The following is a 21232-nucleotide window of genomic DNA, read 5'->3' as shown; positions in this document are numbered from 1 at the left end:
CGTAGGACGTCTTACTGGACTTTCGGAACCCTCCGCGTCCACAGAACCCACCGGATGGTACACCGTCGTCCTAGGACTTTCAACGCCTCGAAACTTGGAAAGACCACATTCGGTAAACTCTTCCTTTTCCAATACTTCTATACCTTGTTTTAATTCGGCGGTTAGATAAATAAATTTGACTTTAAGACCAGAATTACAGAAGATAATAAGGATGCCTCGACCGGGGAGAAACACCTACAGCGACCAGAAACCCCCGTATTCCTACATCTCACTCACGGCCATGGCCATTCAAAGTTGCCCAGAGAAGATGCTTCCACTCAGCGAAATTTACAAGTTTATTATGGATCGTTTTCCATATTACCGAGAAAACACCCAGAGATGGCAGAACTCTCTACGGCACAATCTTTCTTTTAACGACTGCTTTATCAAAATCCCCCGCCGTCCGGACCAACCGGGCAAGGGGAGTTTCTGGGCTCTCCATCCCAACTGCGGCGACATGTTTGAGAACGGAAGTTTCCTACGACGCCGCAAACGCTTCAAGGTGATGACATCGGAACAGCTGGCGCCGAGCAAGAGTTCGGACGCGGCCCACTACCTGCAGCAGCACGCCAAGCTGCGTCTGAGCGCCCTGGCGGCCACAAGCACACACCTGCCCCAGATGTCCGGCTACAACCTGGGGGTGTCCCAGCCCTCCACCTTCAAACACCCCTTCGCCATAGAGAACATCATAGCGCGAGAGTACAAGGTGCCCGGGGGTCTGGCCTTCTCCACCATGCAGTCCATGTCGGCCGGGTATCCCCTGCACAACCAGCTGACCACGGCGTGGCCACACATGTACAGCAGCAGCGTGATGGACACCGCGGCCCCGATATCCATGGCGAGCAGTGACTACAGTGCGTACGGCGTGCCCATCAAGTCTCTCTGCCACGGGGGACAGACCTTGCCGGCCATACCCGTGCCGATTAAACCGACACCGGCGTCGGTGCCTGGCCTGTCGGGTCTGCCCCATCACATCCCCGCGTTCCTGTCGAACTCTCCCCAGTCTCTGAGCCCCACGTCTCCGCAGACCGCCACCAGCCAGAGCAGCCCTGCTGCGCCCAGCGAGACCCTCACAAACCCGTCCACCCTGCAGTCGGTCGCCGTGCACTGACACTGGCAAAGTTCTCGGGATTTTATGCGAACTGGGCCCATGGGTCAACACCTTCTCCAAAGTTGAGTTTTTAATTTTAGCCCTTGAAAACGTTTGCCGCAAAAATGACTGATACAATCAAGGCAAGAAGCTGTGTGTTGCAGTGATGTTAATTTATGTGTACGTGTTTTCCAGTTTTGTGTGTTGCTTTAAATAGTATTCGTCTGAGCCCGCGATTGAGGTCTATTTTATTGTTGTTATTGTTTTTTAAAGAACAGAGAAGCCGAGGGGTTAAACCTACATTACATTACCGGGATTAGCTCTTTGGGGCCTACAAAAATCCAAAGCACCATCGTTTCACAGAATTAGTACTAGGTCTCTGTTAAAAACATACAGACAATTAAATTCACATTGAATTTGAAGTTCAGTCCACTAATCTGGAAAACCTTGCATGCTAAAGTTATTCAGACTTTTAGATGTTATGTTACCTGTTCAGTTTATGCAGACAACCCGCTCACTCTCCGCTATATTACATGACATCAAAAAGGATTTACAGTCTGCATACCAAATACATGGTCTCTTGATCTGCAATGTATGCTACGATATCAAACTTGAAAAAATACATTTAAAGGTAAGGTAATCGTGAAAGGCGAATATGTTAATAATTGCAAATAAGTGATATAAAATTGTGTAAAATGCACTTTTTAGTTTAGATTATCTCTATTTTACAGGAGATGGTTTGTGAAGCATTTAATTTAAAGCCGTGGTGACCATGTGTATTAAATGCCGTAAATGTGTACTTTTTTGTTCAGATATAAAGCATGCCTTCTCAAGACTTTGTGTTGTTCTGCTACAAGCATGCGTGCTTTTAAAAAGTGTGCAAAAAAGTCTGCATTAAATTATATAACTTGGTCATCAGAATATTTTTTCATTAAAATTATGCAAACCACAAACGTTTCTTTCGTGTTTCTTTATTTGCGGCAATTTTTTGCTCATTGTTACACAATCACATTTTTACAAAATAACATTGTGGGGAGTTTTTAGACTTTTATTATGATTTATTATGATTATCGATTATTATTTGTTATTAACTGTTATTATTATTAGCTATGTATTTTTATTACGCTATTTTTATTTGCATATTAATTAGGGCTACCTCACGTATTCTCGAGTGAACAGATATTATTGCTATAACAGGTAAACTATTTCACGATTTACACTTTCAGGTCCCACGTCGCAGCGGAGCGGGCACGCGCTGGGTTAACTCTCAACACTCCTGGAAATAGCCACGTCCAAGGGGCAGAAATAAATGAATCAAGCACGCGCTTGATTAGGATGCATGGAGCTACTAGCCCGTAGCCACAGTGCAGACAGCCACTCATTCATCCGCGGCACCCCAACAGCCTCGCCATGAAACGCTCGGAACAGCCTTATATTGCCTTTTGCAAACACATACACAATTCTGTGTTGCTGCAGAGTTTGTAGACATGGTGTCAGTGTACAATTTATTAAGAAAACATAAGCATCTAGATAAACTCGACTTGAATTACCCACATTTGTGTGAATAGTTGCTGAAAACTGTTGTCGGTTTTATATTGATTCGAAAACGCCTTAAGTTTGTGGCTTGCTTCGCATGATTGTCGAAGTACTTCCTTCTGTTTTATTTTATTTTACTGAATTTTATTTTATTTTAGATAAATACAGATTGATGACGTTTGTAGTTTTTTTTTCAGATTTAGACTAATGGTTATCCATTCATAAGGCAAGAAACAGGTGTATTGTTCCAGACTCTACACACAGAGCAACAGCCTTCTTCGGGATATTAAGCAAATACATTAGAATTCCGTCACTTTATGCAATTGAGTTGATCAAATAAAGGGTCTCTGGCCACTTCATTCACTCTCATTCAGCTGAATAGAAAGTGCAAAGAATTGCAAACTTAGACTGGGCCACCGATGTAGATTTAGCCTTTTTCACAGAGACAAAAAGCCTGATTTCCCACAAACACATAGCTGACTGGGGTACTAGGAAACCAGTTCTGAGTCCCCTTTGGAATTTAAATCCAACCCCTCCCCCTTAGACTCTGTTTGCACAACACTGAATTTTTTTTCTTTCCTTTATTTGTCGGGATGTGTGTTGCATGGTTGTTTACTTTACGTTGTGGTAGCCTACAGACCGATGTGTGTGATTAAATGACTTTTTATCTGAACTTATTCTAGTCAATTAATTTACGTGAAGTACTTGTGAATAACACTAGACTGCGCAGAAAGTTCGACATATCGACAATATAATATCGACAATATGCTTTCTAAAATATTAATTTATGAAGTAACCTTCGCTGTAACGTACGCTGTGTCATTCAGTTTGACGCCGTTCCGTCTTCGTGCGCATGTCCAGAACAAAACTGCCTATTAGATATTTGGTCAAATTTGGTCTTATCATTATTTGGTCTTTGGGAGCTCGTTTTTTTTTTTGCTTTTTTAAGAGTTCGTTTTATTTTAGAATAAACAATGCATACTATCATTGATTGATTTGTTTGTTTGTTTGTTTGCTTGTTTGCTTGCTAGTTTGTTGTTTGCTTGCTTGCTAGTTTGTTTGCTAAGTGCAGCAACATAAAATCTTTGACAGTTAAGTCTCTGGCTGTCAGCCAAAGTAGGACCGGCCATGTAAAACACGAACCATGTAGGACGATGTAGGTGTCCGTACATTTCCAGGTATTCAGATTCGCTCATGTTAGTGTTTTGCACATGAAGGAAAGCAGCTATAATGAACAGTAACATCAACAAACCGGTACCTTGTATTTTGAGCATCATATGGCCGATTGTAGGTGTAGCGCTACTTGACTGTAGCTCTCGCACTAATGAAACTAGGCGTGGTCTCCTTCTCTCCGTGTTGGCCTTTCTCTCCATTCATTAGCACAGACATGAACTGCGTTGTCTAATCAAAGCCAAAACTGTTGTGGCGTCCCTCCCTCCCGCGTTACATGTTCCAGATCCACTCCTACTATTGAGAAGGTCATCTTGGGCAGCGGATAAAATATGGAGCATGCCACACAAACCTACATTGTGGTAGTTTAATTAAAATAATTCATTAAGTGGAAACCCTAGGTAATTAGCATGCATAATTTATGATTCACTTAATGCATGCCATCTATGGCATTAGTAAAAAACCTCAACTTAACCTCCAGTGGAGAAAACTAAAAGTGACTGGCTGGTTATTTATAACACGTTTATTAATGAGCTGTAAGTCAGTTTGAGTAGCAGTGTTAGGTAGAACTTTGACACTTAGCGTCAGGTCATGTGTAGGCTAAAGGCATTCCAGAAATGTACACTCAGCACAGTTGCTATGCTGCGTGCATGTCATATAATTACACACAGTGCAATACACACATTGGTCCGGTGTTGTTTATTCATTTGTATATTCAGGTGTACAAGTTTATTTTTTTTAAGTTTACTCTTTCTGGATCCTGTGTTAGCATAAAGTGTAAGCTAATTTCTGAAAGGTGACATATAGAGCTATTTTCTCAACCTAGCCAGTGATGTGAAGCGCTCCACTAGTGCGCTAGTGCTCTGACAGTACTCCTCTGTTTGCGTGCACTAGCGCAGGGGTAAGGTGTGACAGAATGGGGCCAGGCACACACACACAGCACACACCCACCCGATTTCCTCTACTATTATCTGGCTGTCAACATCATGTTTGTAAAAGTGATAAAAATTAATCTATGGTAAGCAAAAGTTGTGCTAAGTTTACTCTGCGAATGTGACAAATTGCTTGCAGAAGGCAGACAAGTTTTGATGTGTAAATGCTTTGCTGGTGGCTATTTTTACTTTCATAATGCAGCAACGTATGGGTTTTAATAAAACATGAGTGTTTTTCGTTCTGTAATCTAGTGACCTGTTGGTTTTACCAAAACAACTATGAACCAGACATCAGTCTGCCAGCTGGGACTGGATTGAGTGACTGAGTAATTCCCAGTTAATCTCAGCAGTTTCTGTGTGGCCTTTTCATAACTAACCCTTAAATCAGATTTTAACTTTTCTTATTTATTTTGACTGCCAGGTGTATCCTTACCAACCAACCTTATCACATGGATCAAATGATCACAGGTCCAACATGTGTGTGTATGTGTATAACGTTCCTCTCACGCTTCTATATTGAAGACGAGCATATGTAAGCAGTCACTTTCTTGCATTTTACGGCATGCAGTATGTTAAAGTGCTCAGCGGAGCTCCACTACACCGCTGTGGTTGACGGATGCAGGTGTAGCGCACAGTCGCAGTCAGGCGGAGCCCCAGAGGGCCGAGGGGGTGACGGAGGCAGGGCGAGCCAAAACACCCGAGTGTGCATGAAATTAGAACGTCAACATCTGATTCACACTGCTGGGCAGTGACTGTGAAACAAATGATGTCAGTGGGGGGCGTATGACATATTTCTCTGAGTGGCTATCTGATGAATGTGGGCCACGGTTCCTCAATATGGGGCAAAAAACCGAGGCTTGTTTCAACAGTGTCGTTTCACTGGAAAAAACACTTTACAGTTTTGCTCATTATCCAAAAAATGTGAAGTTTAGGGGAAGTACAAAACATGCATATATATAAAAATACCTTATCGTATTCAGTTAATATAACCTTTTGTGTTGAATCAATAATCCTGTAATGTCTTTTTCATCTGTGTTCATTTAAAAGGTGTTTACCTGCATGGTTACACCTGGTCTCATTCTCAGTGTTCACTTCTTCTACTCCCCTTTAGTGCTAATGAGGGCAACTCAGCATAGCAGGACAGGGAGAGAAGGAACTAATTGTTATTCGAGATAAGGATGTGTATTATCACAGGAAGGTGATAACAGGGACAATTAGAGAGGATCTTAGTTTTAAAGGTCTTTGCTTTCAACGCAGCTCACTGCAGAAGTGCTACTGGGTCTCACCGGTTCAGCAGGTCATCGGTACAGCAGCCCCAAAAGCACATTTGTTTGAGTTCCCCTCTTCACACCTAATTCATCACATTCGTGTGTTGAGGGTGCTTAAAAGCATATTAGCTTCTCACTTCATGCTCTTGTTTGTCACGCTGGTTTTAAAAACTCTTGTGCAGAGCGTAACAGCTCTGCTCTGCGAATCCAGCCATGTGCTTGGACTGTTGATGCCATGTTCTGCAATAAAAAAAAAAAACCCATAAATTAACACTTGTCATAACACGCGCGAGAGCTTCTAAGCATGAGCCGAGGCGGCCCTGCCCTGCAGAGACGTGTTGCGCCCCGTGGCCTTCCCGCTGCTCCGCAGGTTCAGACAACCGCTCCAACTGCATCTCCACCCATTCATCAGCCTGTAGACTCCAGCTCTGTCATCTGGAGCGCAAACACAGCACCCGGCGTCACCAGTCACGAGCCACCCCCCACACCCCCCCCCCCCACTTTTCCTCTACATCATATTTCATAAGGCTCAAGCTGTTTCTGGCCAACAGCCCATGGTGTTAGATTTTGCTCATGGAGTTTTGACACATACTGGAGAATTAATGTGTACAGGGCATAAAAGCCGAGTATTAACCTGAGGTTTGCACGCTGTTTTATTTGTCTTGGAGGACTATAGGGGTTGGCGGCTGTCCAGAGTGTTGCCGTATCAAACTCAACACGTCTGTACAAAGTGCTGAAAAAGTGCTGACTTGTATAATCTCAGACGCCGTTAGCCTAGGCGAGGGCACCTTTCTATAAGTTTAGGTCTGACTTTCCATTTTGGTTGCTGCTTGACATGTGAATCACATGTGCAGCATACATTCACTTAATCGACAGGTCCGTGTTTTGGCGATTATTGTGCTGAGGTTGTAACTGTGGAACACCACACAAGGGCTGTGTGGTCTGTGAATGTGTAATGGTTGTCTGGGTGATTAAAAGCTCCACACTGTCCTGGCTTCTCAAGTAAACTCCAGCATGGCGGCGTTGCCTGTTTGCCAAGCGCTATGAAATTACACTGGAGGAATATTGTTCAAGTGTGCACACTGAATGTAGCTACGCTGGGTGTCTCCTCGACGATTCTCCCCGTGCAAGCTCATTCAATAACAAACACAAACAGCTCTCTTTAAAGACGCTGGTGAGCATACTTGGCACGGCAGTGTTTGGGTGCTAAAGGATCTTTGCTTTGAGCTGTTGCGAATGTTGGAGCAGTAACTGCACATTTCGTTTTCTTTCGCACTCCTGCTATTTCCCCTAGGAGAGGAGCTAATTGATTGCCCTTTTTTCTGAGATCTTATCTCCTGTGTCATAAACTAACACCTTCTGACATACTTCAAAGGCTGAAGGGCCCGCAGAAGAGAGGGAGAGGTTGGGAATGCTGGGGGCCCGACCCACAGACCCAGCAGGCAAGGGAACTGTGGATGATTAGAACTGTCACAGGGGGAATCAACTAGCACAGGGAGTCTTCCACCTGGGGAGAAGGGAGGCGTGAACCCTAACACCTACCACCACCCCCCACTCCCCCCCGACAAAGGTGGTGGGCCAGGACTCCATTAGTGCACTACCAGAGACTCAGTGATTGAGTGAGAGGCGTTATTATGAGCTGGTTGCTATTACAAGAAGGCTTGGAAAAATTTGTCTAATGAAGGTGAGCAAGTGACACCAGCACTCAATGTTTTGTTCATTTTTTTTAAGATGCACTTTTCTATCACCTCAGAACAGAGGAGAATGGATCGTCATGACCCACACGGTGCTTCTGAGCTTCTGAGGACCACCCGGCAACCTTCAAGAAGTATATCATTGTAGACTTGAACTTCATGGTACTGTATTTAAATCCTGAGGAAGCTAACGGTTGTCTGTGGTGCTCCTTGCTGACATGCCAATGGCTGCCTCTTGTTGAATAACAAGGCCTCATTGTCCCGCTAATGTAACTTCATCAGTCTTTGATCTAATCCCATGTTGTCGCGAACAGTGTGAAAATTCCCCATCAAGAGCACGATCTACTACTTTGTCTTTTGTTATTTCAGTAATCTCTCGCATTCAAATTCCACTTTGTTCTTTTGTGCTTTTGTTGACCAGGCACAATGTAGGGTTAATTAGCAGCCACTGGTTTTCCCTGTATTCCTCCGCACTTAATCACACTTGAAGTGTCTTCCTCACTGAGCTGCCCCCCCCCCCCCCCCCTCTCCAGGCCCGGCCATTAACACACAGCAAAATAACATGACACTGTTAGGCCTGGCTTTAGATGGCACCTGCAGCTGGATTGTGTATATCACTACTTGCAGACTTGCATCTTTTAGTGTTAGTGGTGAACTTATACATAATTGAAGTAAAACCTCATTGTGGAATTTTGATGTCTATGTTGTTTTTTTTTTCACTGTTGGTATGAAACATTTTGGCAGATATATTAATATGACAGGAGAAGGATCAGCTATTTATTCAAAATTCAGTGCTATTTACATAAAAAATTTAATTGTGTCTTTTCAATCATGCTAATTTGATATCTGACATTGGCTGTGCACTTGAAGAAATGTTATTTGGAGCAGTGTAACACAAGGTACACCTGAACTTAAGAGTAACTGTCACTGAGTCCAGATCCAGCGTTTCAGTGCTGTCAGTCACCGCTCACCCCCCTGTTTTCTCTCAGTAACTCGCCGGATGCAGACTTTCCACATTTATCCATAATATTGCCCTCCTTCAGAGCAAGATCTCCCTGGTCCCCGGTGGTCTAATTTATGTTAAGTCACCAGTCTCCCCACGGCCGTTTGGAAGCGTCTGCTAATGCAAGCAGGCAGTGCAGCGTGGGTTTGTGCCTGTGCCAAGGTCCCTAGCGAGATTATCCTCCACAGAAAAGAGCTGCACACTGAAACCATCTGAAAGTCCATGGGGCAGTTTGGGGAAGAAGAAAAAAACCCCAGACTTCTAAGGAGAGCCACACCACAATTCAGCTTTGCTTGTGAAGCAGGTAATTAATTCTGAGTGGGGGAGAATGTCAGAGGCTGTTCTCAGATCAGTGACCTGTGTAGTGCAGGCAATGCTGGTGGCATTCTGGCTCGGAACAGCCAGCGACTTGAAAGTGTTCAGTAAAGTTTTATGTCGTGCAGGGAACGGTTGTGAGAGAGAGAGGTGGCCACGTTGTGTGTGTAATTGCAGCCCATATCACATTTTAAAGAACGACAATCAGATTAAATAATTCAGTTTTCATTTTATTAACTAGCTTGTTATTTTGTTCAGTCTTGATTGCTTGGATCCTAAATCCTAAATGATTTATGCACTGTACATACAAATAGCATCAAAATTGATCTTTTGTCTGTTTGTTTGGTTTCATAAAATGCAAAAAAAAATAATAATAAATGTAACATATAAAAAATGAAATAACAACAAATAACTAGAATTCAATTGAGTGGGCAAACTAGACAGATTTAATAAGTATGAATGCAGTTCATCAGAACTTTCCGTTGTAGCCATAATCCTCAGGGGGCTGTTTGTTAGTTAGTGTGTCTGAACATGTTTATGCTTGGGGTTGCTAATGAGGCAGTAAACAAACAAGACAAGAAACGATTGCATTCCTGGAGCCAACTCTCACACATGACGCACCATCCCAGACGTTTCAGAGATCTCCGAGGAGCATTTTCATACTCTGATCATGGCAATGAATATAGGTCATTTTTAGTTAATTAACAAATGCATGAAATGATGAAATAGAAAGTAATAAAAAGCTTACATTTTTAATAAACCATTAAGAGGAAGAATTCTCAGCGCTTTGCTCGTACTATAGTCCTTGGCTTCAAAAAGATATTAATAACTTAAAAATTAACTTACATTAACAGATAAAGCTGCTGTTGATTTGGACTGAATTATGCACTCACTGCGTAGTCTAATCCAGCTTAGCTAATTGAATGGCAGGGCGACAGGTCAAACCTGTTAACTCGCCTCACTTACATGTCTCTACCTAAACACCTGTCTTCAGCAACTGTTCCAATATAAATGAGGCCTCGGGCCACATGACCTATTCCTCTTGGCTAACACCACAGATTACCTGGACAATCCTGTCTTCCTCTCTCCTGTCTTCAAAGACTCCGCGCTTATGATAGCTACCCCCGTTACGGACGGCCATTCTTGCCCTGATCTTATGACACAGCTCTCTTAGTACCACCGGGTTGCTGGACGTGGGCAGAGGAAGGCAGTGCTTAATCAGGGTGGATGGCAGGATCTCACTTGCAGGTGCCCAGTGTTCAGAAGGGGTGTCTTTCACACGGAGCCCTTAGCGTGCGCGCGAGGAGCCGTGAAAAGAGGACAGCTATAACTCACTGGCAGTAAAACCGCTCTCCCTCTCCCACACTCAGTTGGCCCTGAATGGTTGTCCAAGCTGCTCCCCGCTGCTAATAGTCACCCAGCCGGGGGAGGAAGCCACTGCCCGGCCCCCTCCTTCCGCCCACGACCAGGCCGCCAGCTCCTCTGTCCACCAGTGTAAATAACCATCCCAATAACAAACACAGGAATGCAGGCCCCTGCAAGTTAGAGTGGGAAACCCCGCACCGGGCCGCCTTAATGACACCGTCAATGGGGCCCACGCAATGCTCGGCTAATTTCTTTTCTTTGACTTCATTAGGAGGGGCAGCGTGGGAGATGATGAGGGAACGCTAGCCGTTGTCTCCTCACACAGGTCAAAGAACGAGTCAAACAGAGCTGCCTCTCCTGGCCCTCTTCATTCTTAATGCAAACACTGCTAGCAGTTCTCTCACTGTCTCTGAGGCACTCAGGAGGGGACGAGATGTCCCGACGTCCCTGAGGTTACGTTTAGGCAATATTTAGAAGAACCTCTCCTGCCGTCCCTCACAAACACGCTTCCCGGGGCACGGCAGCAGGAGCGGTGATGTTTCCCCCCCGGTGAAGCTCTCTCTGCCGGTGCAGTGCTCAGTGTGCTCGTTGAGGTTTGAAAGTCCCGCTCGTTGGGGGACAGCTGCTGTGATTTAGTGGAGGGCCCTTGAGCACGCAGCGGAGGGCAGTCTGCCCAGAGGAGGCTGCTCCGCCCTGCTCCGCTCCACCACGGCTGTAAAGCCCTGGCCTCCATGGCCACAAATCAGTCCCTGAAAGCAGGCATGCATCTTCAAAGGGTGGCCTGCCTCGCCGTGATATACGGCCCCTGCTGAGAACAAGTTAGCCACGGCCACTGTCTCTCTGCACCTGGGCTATTATCAGGCAACCAGGATCATCTGCCCTCACTACACATTCAAATGTACAAGTAGCAGATTAGACTGACTCAATCTTCTTTTCCTCCGAGGGAGAGAGGGAGAGAAAGAAGGAAAGAGAGAGAGAAAGAAAACCCATTGCGACTTCAAAAAGAGCCTCCCCCCCCCCCTCCTCGCCTTGACTGAAAGGAGTGGGAGATGAAACCAGGGGGGGCTTGTGTATTCAGTGGACTAATTCAGAACTGATTCCTCTAATACACTCCTGAAACACTTTTAATTGTGTTAGTTTGCATTCAAAAGGCATGTTTGCAGCTTTTAATTGGAGGCTGCTTTGAAATAATTGAAATGTGTGACTTTGTGGGGGCCAACTTAAACAGTCCTAATGTGCTTTGCTGGTAGGCGCTAACACTCTATTATTTGTCATTCTTATGCTATAGCATTTTGGAGGGTTCTTGATGTTTTTTTCTTCCTTTAGTAAAAAGGTGTTGTCATCTGGTAGTCTGATGTGGAATTAAAATAGAATGAAAAAAGCAGAAAACGCTGGCTGAGATATACCCATAGATACAAAATGATCCATGTTATTTTCTAACCATTAAAATAAATATTTGTAAGTGTTTATGAAAGTCAACACAAAATATATCACTGATGAACCCAACGTGTGGCAGACTTTCTCAAAGGCTGAAATCAAAATACTTGCTCCTAAATTTCCAATGAATTGCTTATTGTTTGAGCTTCGGTGTCAACAAGTGTTTGCTCACATCTCTTCACTGGTCTCCCTGGTTGTGTTCTCAGGAGAGTAGTGTTCCTGTGACAGAGCACCACCTGCCTGTAGCCACTACCCCCCCCCTCCCCAACCCCCACCCCTTTAACACACTTTTATTTGACATGGCAAGGTGTGATGTGTGTGACAGTATGTAGTAAATCAGCATTACACTGGGTTGCTCAAGCATGTTACAGTGTTCTCATGGCCTCCAAGAGGCAGGAGCAGGAGAAGCATATTTTAGCGAATGTATTGCTTCCTCGCAGCAGATGGTTGAGTGTGAATGCTTCCTGCCGCTGTGTCATTAGATTTATATGATCTAAATGCTTACTGAGCTAGTAAGTGAGATTACTCTTCTCCAGATTTGGATATTTCATCCCACGTTCGCTTCAGGTTATAATACGACGGCCTGCTGTTATACTTTTAGTTCATGTTTGGGCTAAATCCCTGAAAACAGGCCTTTCTCCTGAATCACTCCTTTTCTCGAGTCATTCTCCCTTTCTCTCTTGAATCATTTTAATCCTCAGGGGGGCTCAAACCCTGGCTGTCATTTGATCGGCCAGTGCCAGCTCCCTCGGCCTCTAAATAAACCCAGTGTAGCGTGAATATCATTCTGTGGATGTATGGGCCGCATTGGTGAGCCGTGGTGCTGCAGACTGGCCCTTCGCCGCCCTCCCTCCCAAATGCCTGGACTGCACCGCTACCCCGCAGTGAAAGGACCACCCACTTAGGCTTGAGAGGGGGATTTGGAGCCTCTTTCTGGAGGCGGTTTGCCGTCCGTCCGATTGTGCCTGTCCCCTTCACACGTTTCTCCCCCTGAAGTGCTCAACACAGCTACTGCCATCACACTTTCCAGTTAAGGATGGGACCCGTGTTATGAAGACGGATCCCCTCGGATTTCCATGTCCGTTGGAAATCCTAAGAGGAAGTGATGTCAAGTGTCACAATAACAGTGTGACACAAGATTTCGTTTTGCTGACCCGTTCTGTGCAATGCAGAATATTATTATCAATTTAATTTCCAGTTTCTAAGTCATAAAATATATAATCATGTTTGCATTATTGACACAGGAATTATCACGCATAACTTGTATACATGAAATCCTCTAGTTTCATTTTATAAAACAAAACAACTGAATCTGTCTGTGTGGTATTGTGTAGTGTTCTCTGTCTAGAATACATGTTGTGTGTGTAGTGTTCTCTATCTAGAGTACATCTTCTCCATGGTGTTCTCTGTTTAGAGTATATCTCGTGTGGTGTTCTCTGTCTAGGGTATATGTTGGGTGGTGTTTTCTGTTTAGAGTACATATTGTGTGGTGATCTCTGTGTAGAGTACATATTGTGTGTTGTTCTCTGTGTAGAGTACATATTGTGTGGTGTTCTCTGTAGAGTACATATTGTGTGGTGATCTCTGTGTAGAGTATGTGTGTGGTGTTCTCTGAGTAGAGTACATATTGTGTGGTGATCTCTGTAGAGTACATATTGTGTGGTGATCTCTGTGTAGAGTACGTTGTGTGGTGTTCTCTGTGTAGAGTATGTGTGTGGTGTTCTCTGTGTAGAGTATGTGTGGTGTTCTCTGTAGAGTACATATTGTGTGGTGTTCTCTGTGTAGAGTATGTGTGTGGTGTTCTCTGTGTAGAGTATGTGTGGGGTGTTCTCTGTGTAGAGTATGTGTGTGGTGTTCTCTGTGTAGAGTACGTTGTGTGGGGTGTTCTCTGTGTAGAGTATGTGTGTGGTGTTCTCTGTGTAGAGTATGTGTGTGGTGTTCTCTGTGTAGAGTATGTGTGGGGTGTTCTCTGTGTGGGGTGTTCTCTGTGTAGAGTATGTGTGTGGTGTTCTCTGTGTAGAGTACGTTGTGTGGGGTGTTCTCTGTGTAGAGTATGTGTGTGGTGTTCTCTGTGTAGAGTATGTGTGGGGTGTTCTCTGTGTGGGGTGTTCTCTGTGTAGAGTATGTGTGTGGTGTTCTCTGTGTAGAGTATGTGTGTGGTGTTCTCTGTGGGGTCTTGTATGTTTGGACTCTCTATCTTCAGTGCTCCACCCCAACATGTTCATTCCCAACTCCTGTCTTCATGCCCAACCTGTTTTTATCAACTTTTCTCACAAAGCACAACAAAACCGTGGGAGGGCTGAACTGGCCCTGCTGGGCTGATGCTGGCACTGTGCTGTCTGCTCACCCCCCCAGCTCCATCCCCTAGTGCCATATACAAACAGTCATTTCCATATGCAGTGGAAAGGGTCATGGCGTTAACAGAGGGAGGAATGCTTTTGGGGGAAATATTGTTCAGCAATGACACAGAAGTAATTTGGGGCTCACCAAGTGATTCTATCACAGCCTTTTGTCACTTCAAAATGTTTGACCCAGAGGTCCCTGTCACCCCTGTAGTTAATGGCCGTTAGAGCTGTGACAGTCCCCGAAAGTAAAACATCTCAGGACTAATAGCAGGCCTCAAGAGGCTTAGGTATAAATATTTAAGCGCTTCTTACTTGTCCCAAATACTAGGGGGTCTCCATGGTACGTTTATACATAATGCAAACTGGAAAGCAAGTGGTAACTTCAGCTAGGCCTTCGTGTTAAACCTGCAACTGTTTAGAGGTCAGTATTGGTAGACTGTTATTAATAGACTTACCGTTTCACTATACAGTCTTCTTGAGGTGGTGGGGTTTTTTTTGGCATGCTAGCAATATCTTCTCATGACCCCAAACAAGTCAAAGATCTAAATCCGGTTTTATGATTCATATTTTCTAAAACTGTTATTTATAATCCACTTTTGCCTTAAAACTAATACTAAAGAATTAAGTGAGAACTTAGTCAGATTAGAAGTGTGATCTCATTTTGAAAAGTGCTGCCAAGATTGCTTTCGTTCTCAAAGTAGACGTAATTCTGCAACCACTCATAAGTCCCCATTTCTCAAAGTAAACTTAATTAAATATGTGGTCTGTTGAGGTAGGTTGACGTGCCATGAATGATCGTCCTGGTGAACAAAGCCGTTACACAAGCCATCGAATTATCTCTGTCAAACTTTGGCGTAATCTGAACTGATCCTCTTAAAAATATTTAAATGAATACATTTGCACATGAATGGGTTCCATGGCAACCTTGTGTATATTCTTCTTCAGGGTGCCTCTTTAACACAGGGCTTTAGAAAACCACGTCTCTTCCGTCATGTTGACAAACAACAAAACAAACAATCCCCAAAGAAAGCGATGAAGTATTTTAGAGCATCATGATGGATAGAGAGAAGTGAAGATTCATGAAAGAGTGTGAAGCACTGTGGGTAACGCATGACTGAACGTCCCTCACTGCACTCATACAGGTCCAGTTAGTTTAATACGTCTGCCAAAGAGGCCCCACAACTTTTTTTTGTTGTAATTTGTGAGTATTTGCAGTCATGGTTAGAGCAGGAGTTATGGGGGATTTGAACTCAGTTTGTAGAGACAGGCAACGCTCCTTCTCTGAAGATCACTTCTCCCTCTAGTGGCCGAGCGGCATGGGTGCGGGCTCGTGCGTGCAGGCTGTCTCGTGCAGCATGTAAGCCATGCAAGAGCTTCTGAGCTCTTTGAGGTCTTCGCTTCTACGGAAACCACACCTTTCCACATGAATAAATAATTTATGGGGAAAAATCACTATTTGGGTCAAGGAATAGCCTACATCCGCTAGCACTGCTGTTTAGCTGTGAATCCCATAAATATGGAGATGTTTGTGAAAATAATAGCACTTTCCCATGTACTTGATTTCCATACTGGGAAAACTGTTATGTATTAATATAGCTTGTGGCTCAGTTCAGTTCTGGGAGAGAGGATTAATTAATTTGTGGCTAATAGGCACAAACATGAAAAAACAAACTTCTTTACTTTTTCGCTCAAACTGAGCATTTTTAAGTAACTAATGTAAATTATGCAGATTGTGTTGATTATGCCGACAAGAGAGAGTTCTGTGGGAGGCTAATGAAGTGGCTTTTCCTGGCCCACAATCAATTGAACATTTCCATAATTAAACCATGTTTTCTTACATTTTGTTCTATTTGGCTTGTGTCCCTGTAAAGTGTTTATTTCATTCACAATGGATGTTTTAATTCAATTTGTTGCATTTTTGCAGACACTAATTGTAGAATAAGTAAATCTGAGGGCTGAGCGAGTGGTCCCTGTGCCCTCTAAACCAGGCAGGTGAGGTGTGGTCCCTGTGCCTTCTGGACCGGCCAGGTGAGGTGTGGTCCCTGTGCCCTCTAAACCGGGCAGGTGGGGTGTGGTCCCTGTGCCCTCTAAACCAGGCAGGTGAGGTGTGGCCCTGTGCCCTCTAAACCAGGCAGGTGGGGTGTGGTCCCTGTGCCCTCTAAACCGGGCAGGTGAGGTGTGGTCCCTGTGCCCTCTAAACCAGGCAGGTGAGGTGTGGTCCCTGTGCCCTCTAAACCAGGCAGGTGAGGTGTGGTCCCTGTGCCCTCTAAACCGGGCAGGTGGGGTGTGGTCCCTGTGCCCTCTAAACCGGGCAGGTGGGGTGAGGTCCCTGTGCCCTCTAAACCAGGCAGGTGAGGTGTGGCCCTGTGCCTTCTGGACCGGGCAGGTGGGGTGAGACGCCTCACTACTGGGGGCTCAACTCTCTCAACTTTTATTGAAGGAAGATTTAAGTTAGCTTGTAGACTTTACTGTGACAGTTTGGGCATTTCTGACATGGCCCCATTGGTGCAGGGGGGTGGGCTAGAAGAGACAATATATCACCACATATCCAGTTTTCACTCATCTGGCTGAAGATCAGTAAAGCAGTTTACAGGTAAGCCAATGAATGCTTTGTCAGCAGGACATACGGTCTTACTGCATCAGACACGGACCCAGCAGGACACACCATCTTACAGCGGGTCAGACACAGACCCAGCAGGACACCCAGTCTTACAGCGTCAGACAGGGACGCAACATCTTGGCCCAGCCGCCCTTAACTCAGCCGATCTGACGGCTTCTTCTCACCAGGCTGTAAATCAGCACGTGTCCTCCCGTGATAATTCTCCAAAGTTAAACAGCCATAAAGGCCTCAGGAACTCTGACCTTCACCATCTAACTAAGCAAGAAAAACCAATGATGTGTACCAGCACTAGACACCCTCCTCACATTATGATAAACTATGGGCTTGGCAATGCTAAAAAATAACTGTAGGTCTTCTCTGACATATATGCTAGCAGCATTTCAATATGATCCAAATTTATTTAGCACTAAAATGTTTTATTGTTAGCCATAAAGCATATGTCTGAGGGACAGGGACGAAGGACAAAGATGTCTAGCCAGATCCGGTGCCTCCCAACAGCGTCACCCTCCTTAGAAGAAAATCTATGGGCCTGGGTGGCATATTATAACAGTGTATGGCAGGCGTACAGTGGAAAGGCCATAAAACTATCAAACACCCTAAAGCAGCTCATAATTATCTCACTGACATTTAAAGCGCTGTGTTTATTTCAGCTCTGGTATTTTTCAAGTTTGGCCTCCTGTTTGCCAATGTATAAAAACAGCTATTGGGATATATAAATTTTTCTTTCACGTTGATAAATGTTACAGGGTTTGTAAAGTGAAAAGAAACGAGAGCTTCCTAGACTAGATTTTTAGTTCCATTTGTTTCTTCGTATGTTTTTAATTGATTTTCGGAACATTGCATGAAATTGTAACCTAGTTAACATAATTTTTAATAACATTAATAACATTTAACATTAATACATTTCACACTCATGTTTAAACACATTTCAGTGTCCATACTAGATTACTATTATGTACAATTTAATCAACTATTTAGCAGCATATAATATCAGTATTAAATCTGTATTTGTCCATCTTTTCCTCAGTGAACAGAAAGGCAAACAGCACTGGAGCTGCTAACCCAGAGGAGCGCGGCTCTCAGCTCCTGGCCTGAAGGGACCCTCTCCATTATGAGGAAGGGTCGTTTACAAAGCCATAATGGCACAACATTTTCATGGCTGAAGAAATACACCATGTCTGCACCCTCTGCCAGGGTTGCCCTTCACAGCTGTCATAGCACTATCATAAACAGCATTTATAACGAGCCCGGAGACAGACAGAAAGAGAAAGAGGGAGGGAGAGAGAGACATGTAGAGAGATAGAAAGAGAGACAGGGAGAGAGAGAAACGCATGCATTGCTTGAATAATTAAATTAATTAGGAATGATTTCAGCCCTTTCAGGGCAGCTATTTCTTTGGCAGCACTGTGACACCCATTTTCATTTACACATTATAAAATAAAACATTTGCAAATGCTTTAGGTGCCCAGACTGCACATGGCACCAGTCTGAAGCAGTGCGCGGTTTCCTCCCTAATGCACGTTGTCTCCTGCAAAGGGTCTCTCCCGCACCACCCGTTTCCTGCTCCATCAGCGAACCCCCTGGCAGCCACCCGCCACAGTGATAATATTTAGCGAGCGTGTCTCACTGTAAACTCAGCGGAGGGGACATCTTCGCAGGTACACCATTAATCATAATTAGGTGAGGCGTGACAGCAGCTTAGAGACCCCCTGCCTGCGGCTCGCTCTCCGGCGTCCTGCAGGAATACGCCACCCGTGCCCGCCACGTAAGTGCTGGCTTTGCCCACGCGCTCCGTGCCAGCCGGAGACACCTCGGCAGCGTGAGGGATGAGGGGGCCTCGGCTGGGCTGCCGAGAGCCTGGGACTTGACCCTGGATTAGAAGAGATCATGGAAGGTTCTGACCTCTTGCAGTGAGAAACTCAAAGGCCTCAGGGATGCTGCCTCCCTCTTCTAGGCCGTGCTCCTCGCAAAAGGCTGAACGTCATATTCGTCCTCACACCATGATTTGTGAACTTTGCATGCTTCTGTTGTATTAACAGCTCTCACACGTCCTTCTTTAAAAGAGTGGGATATTTTTGTCCTTTTCCTTCTATTCTGACACAAAGGAAATCAGCAATAATAAAGACTTGTGTGTTCAACACTTTAAACCTGAGTATTGCCTTATTTGGGATTTTGTGATCAGAGTGATCATCTTTGTAGCCGTGCACACTGTCATATCCTGCGTGTCTTATAAAGGGTGCTGTGGACCCTTGTCTGCTTGTGTAATATCTGTATACTCTTTGTTGCGTTCTGTCTCTTCTGTGTTTAAGGATCCTGCATATAAGAGGACATGTTTAAGCGTTCTCTGTTTAAGGTGTGCTGTGAGCTGTAAGAGGGAAGATGAATAGGTTGGTGCTGTGTTGCTTTCTCCTGTGTTCTCCGGGGAGTTTCACTCACTATCATCACCTGATGCTGATTGACACAGCAAACAGCACACGGATAAACAACCTGTGTGCTGTGGCTGTAAGTTCTATTCATCTTCTCTCCTCCACCCAATCACGGTGCAGCTCACATTGTTTACACGCCCTGTTTACACTACAGTGGACATAGACATTTTTGTTCGACTTTAGGCAAACATGTGACTGGTGTGTGATGAATCCCTGTGAGGGGAATAATGAGAGGACGAGCTCAAACCTGCGAGCCGCTTCTGCAGAGATTTTGTTAATGAAACATTTGGCCTATTTCAGAGCTTGTTCATCACCCAAATAATGCCAGCATGACAAAATTATGCCGAGCTGTTGTCACCTGGTGACAGATTCCATATCCTTGCACTTTACATTTACTGCCTTGGGAACATTTTGAACAATAATAATATGCAACATACAGTGGCAAATTACAGTACCAGTAACTGCAGACACGTGACAGTGCTGAATCAAGTGTAGAGGGGATTAATTATCACCTGTGCTGGCCACAGCTACATCTGATGTATAGTACTGACATCCAGACTGTTTAAAGGGCTGTGTGAGGCCTTTAGCCCTCATTACAGTAAAGAGGCCATCACACCAAACGAGTCACTCACTGATACCCCACAGCAAGTGTCTCGTGTTGCCGTCCAGTGGCCCCGTGAGTCTCTTCCTTGCCCAGAACAGGGTGGTGTTAATTGTAGCTGCTCCAGCCATTGTGGAGCTGAATGATAAAGTGAGAATACCATCTGCAGCAGCTGTGAGGCGTGAGGCTACAGAGGCTCCATACGGCTCTGACGGGGGGCCCTCGCTCCTAGACTCTGATGGGGGGGGGGGGGGGGGGGGGGACTCGGACACTGGCTCTGATGGGCAGCCCTCGCTCCTGGTCTCTGACTGGGGCCCTCGGCCCCGGACTCTCACAGGGGGCCCTTGCTCCTGGACTCTGGGGCAGACAGGACCAAAGTTCCCACGGGTTTGATTACTCACCCCTCTGGACTGACAGCACTATGTGCGAGCCACACACAGTCCACACAGACGTGTCTCACAGGCTCAGCTAAGCCCTTGGAAGAGACACATATGTCCAATTATATGTGGCTCTACTCTACAACACCACTGATTGTGAAAGGCTAAATCTAGATTATGGCTAGTCTTTCTGTAGTCTTGTATTTAATACACATGTCCAATTTATCGATCTTGGTACATTTGTGATGAAATCTGAACTGATGACAGATTACATAGGCTTACTGGCACAATGGAATTGTTATTTAGTTTACAGAATTGATTATTTACTAGACACTTTGTCATATAGATTTTTTAAAATCACAGATGGCTTATAAAAGACAAGAGCTTGGACTGATTTAATGAATGCTCTTTGTTTAGGCATCCAGAATGCTAAAGAAAATGATCGTCAAGGATGTGCATTGTTAAATCTCCAGTGGTGAACAGCCTGACTCTGTTTTAATTTCATGAATAATTTTGGTCATTAGGGACATGCATTGTTTTAAGCCTAAATAATATTGTGTCTGAATGCCATATGTCTGACACAGAGATAGTGCTGTTGGTACAGAATGAGACATCAAGCATTTAGACGCACAGAGAATTCTACTCTAGGCATTGCTGTTTGGCACAGAGATGAAAGATATTTTTTGCTAACTCTCTTATTCTCTCTTTCTTAGTCTTACTCACCCTGTTCGTACTCTGTGAGAGAGGGAGAGGGAGAGAGAGAGAGAGAGAGAGAGAGAGAGAGAGAGAGAGAGAGAGAGAGAGAGAGAGAGAGAGAGAGAGAGAGAGAGAGTTTTCAGAAAAAGCACTGTGTCCAAGCATGGTCTACTACACACATGCTCTGTATCACTCTCTAAAACCTGTTCACACTCTGCTAAATTTTTACTTTGTAGGCCTACATCCAAAAATTCCTACTTTTTTCCAGTATTCAACGTGTATTTGGAGTGAAGGATGCGTTAGGACAAATATGCGGTA

The 21232-nt window shown here is 44.7% G+C and overlaps 1 protein-coding gene and 1 long non-coding RNA gene across 3 annotated transcripts in view; both read left to right on the top strand.

Moving 5' to 3' along the window:
• Nucleotides 1-2337, top strand: part of foxb1a (forkhead box B1a) — a 2719-nt gene extending 382 nt beyond the window's left edge. The window contains exon 1 of the mRNA XM_077007472.1: nt 1-2337. This exon is cut by the window's left edge and continues 382 nt beyond it. Within this exon, the coding sequence (XP_076863587.1) occupies nt 212-1150 (939 nt within the window). The 5' untranslated portion in view covers nt 1-211 and the 3' untranslated portion in view covers nt 1151-2337.
• LOC143515288 (uncharacterized) overlaps nt 1-18893 on the top strand; it is a 52282-nt gene extending 33389 nt beyond the window's left edge. Inside the window, exon 4 of one of the 2 annotated variants that reach the window (XR_013131087.1) lies at nt 17842-18893. This is a non-coding gene — a long non-coding RNA (uncharacterized LOC143515288). Of the gene's footprint in view, nt 1-2355; nt 3673-17841 lie in introns of those variants that run through there. The other variant, XR_013131086.1, reaches the window with a different exon arrangement.
• Nucleotides 18894-21232: the final 2339 nt, after the last annotated feature.

Source organism: Brachyhypopomus gauderio, chromosome 5, assembly GCF_052324685.1.
Source record: "Brachyhypopomus gauderio isolate BG-103 chromosome 5, BGAUD_0.2, whole genome shotgun sequence".
In the NCBI taxonomy this organism is placed as follows: domain Eukaryota; kingdom Metazoa; phylum Chordata; class Actinopteri; order Gymnotiformes; family Hypopomidae; genus Brachyhypopomus; species Brachyhypopomus gauderio.
Note: the sequence above shows the minus strand (reverse complement) of the source record. Positions and strands in the feature narration are given on the sequence as shown.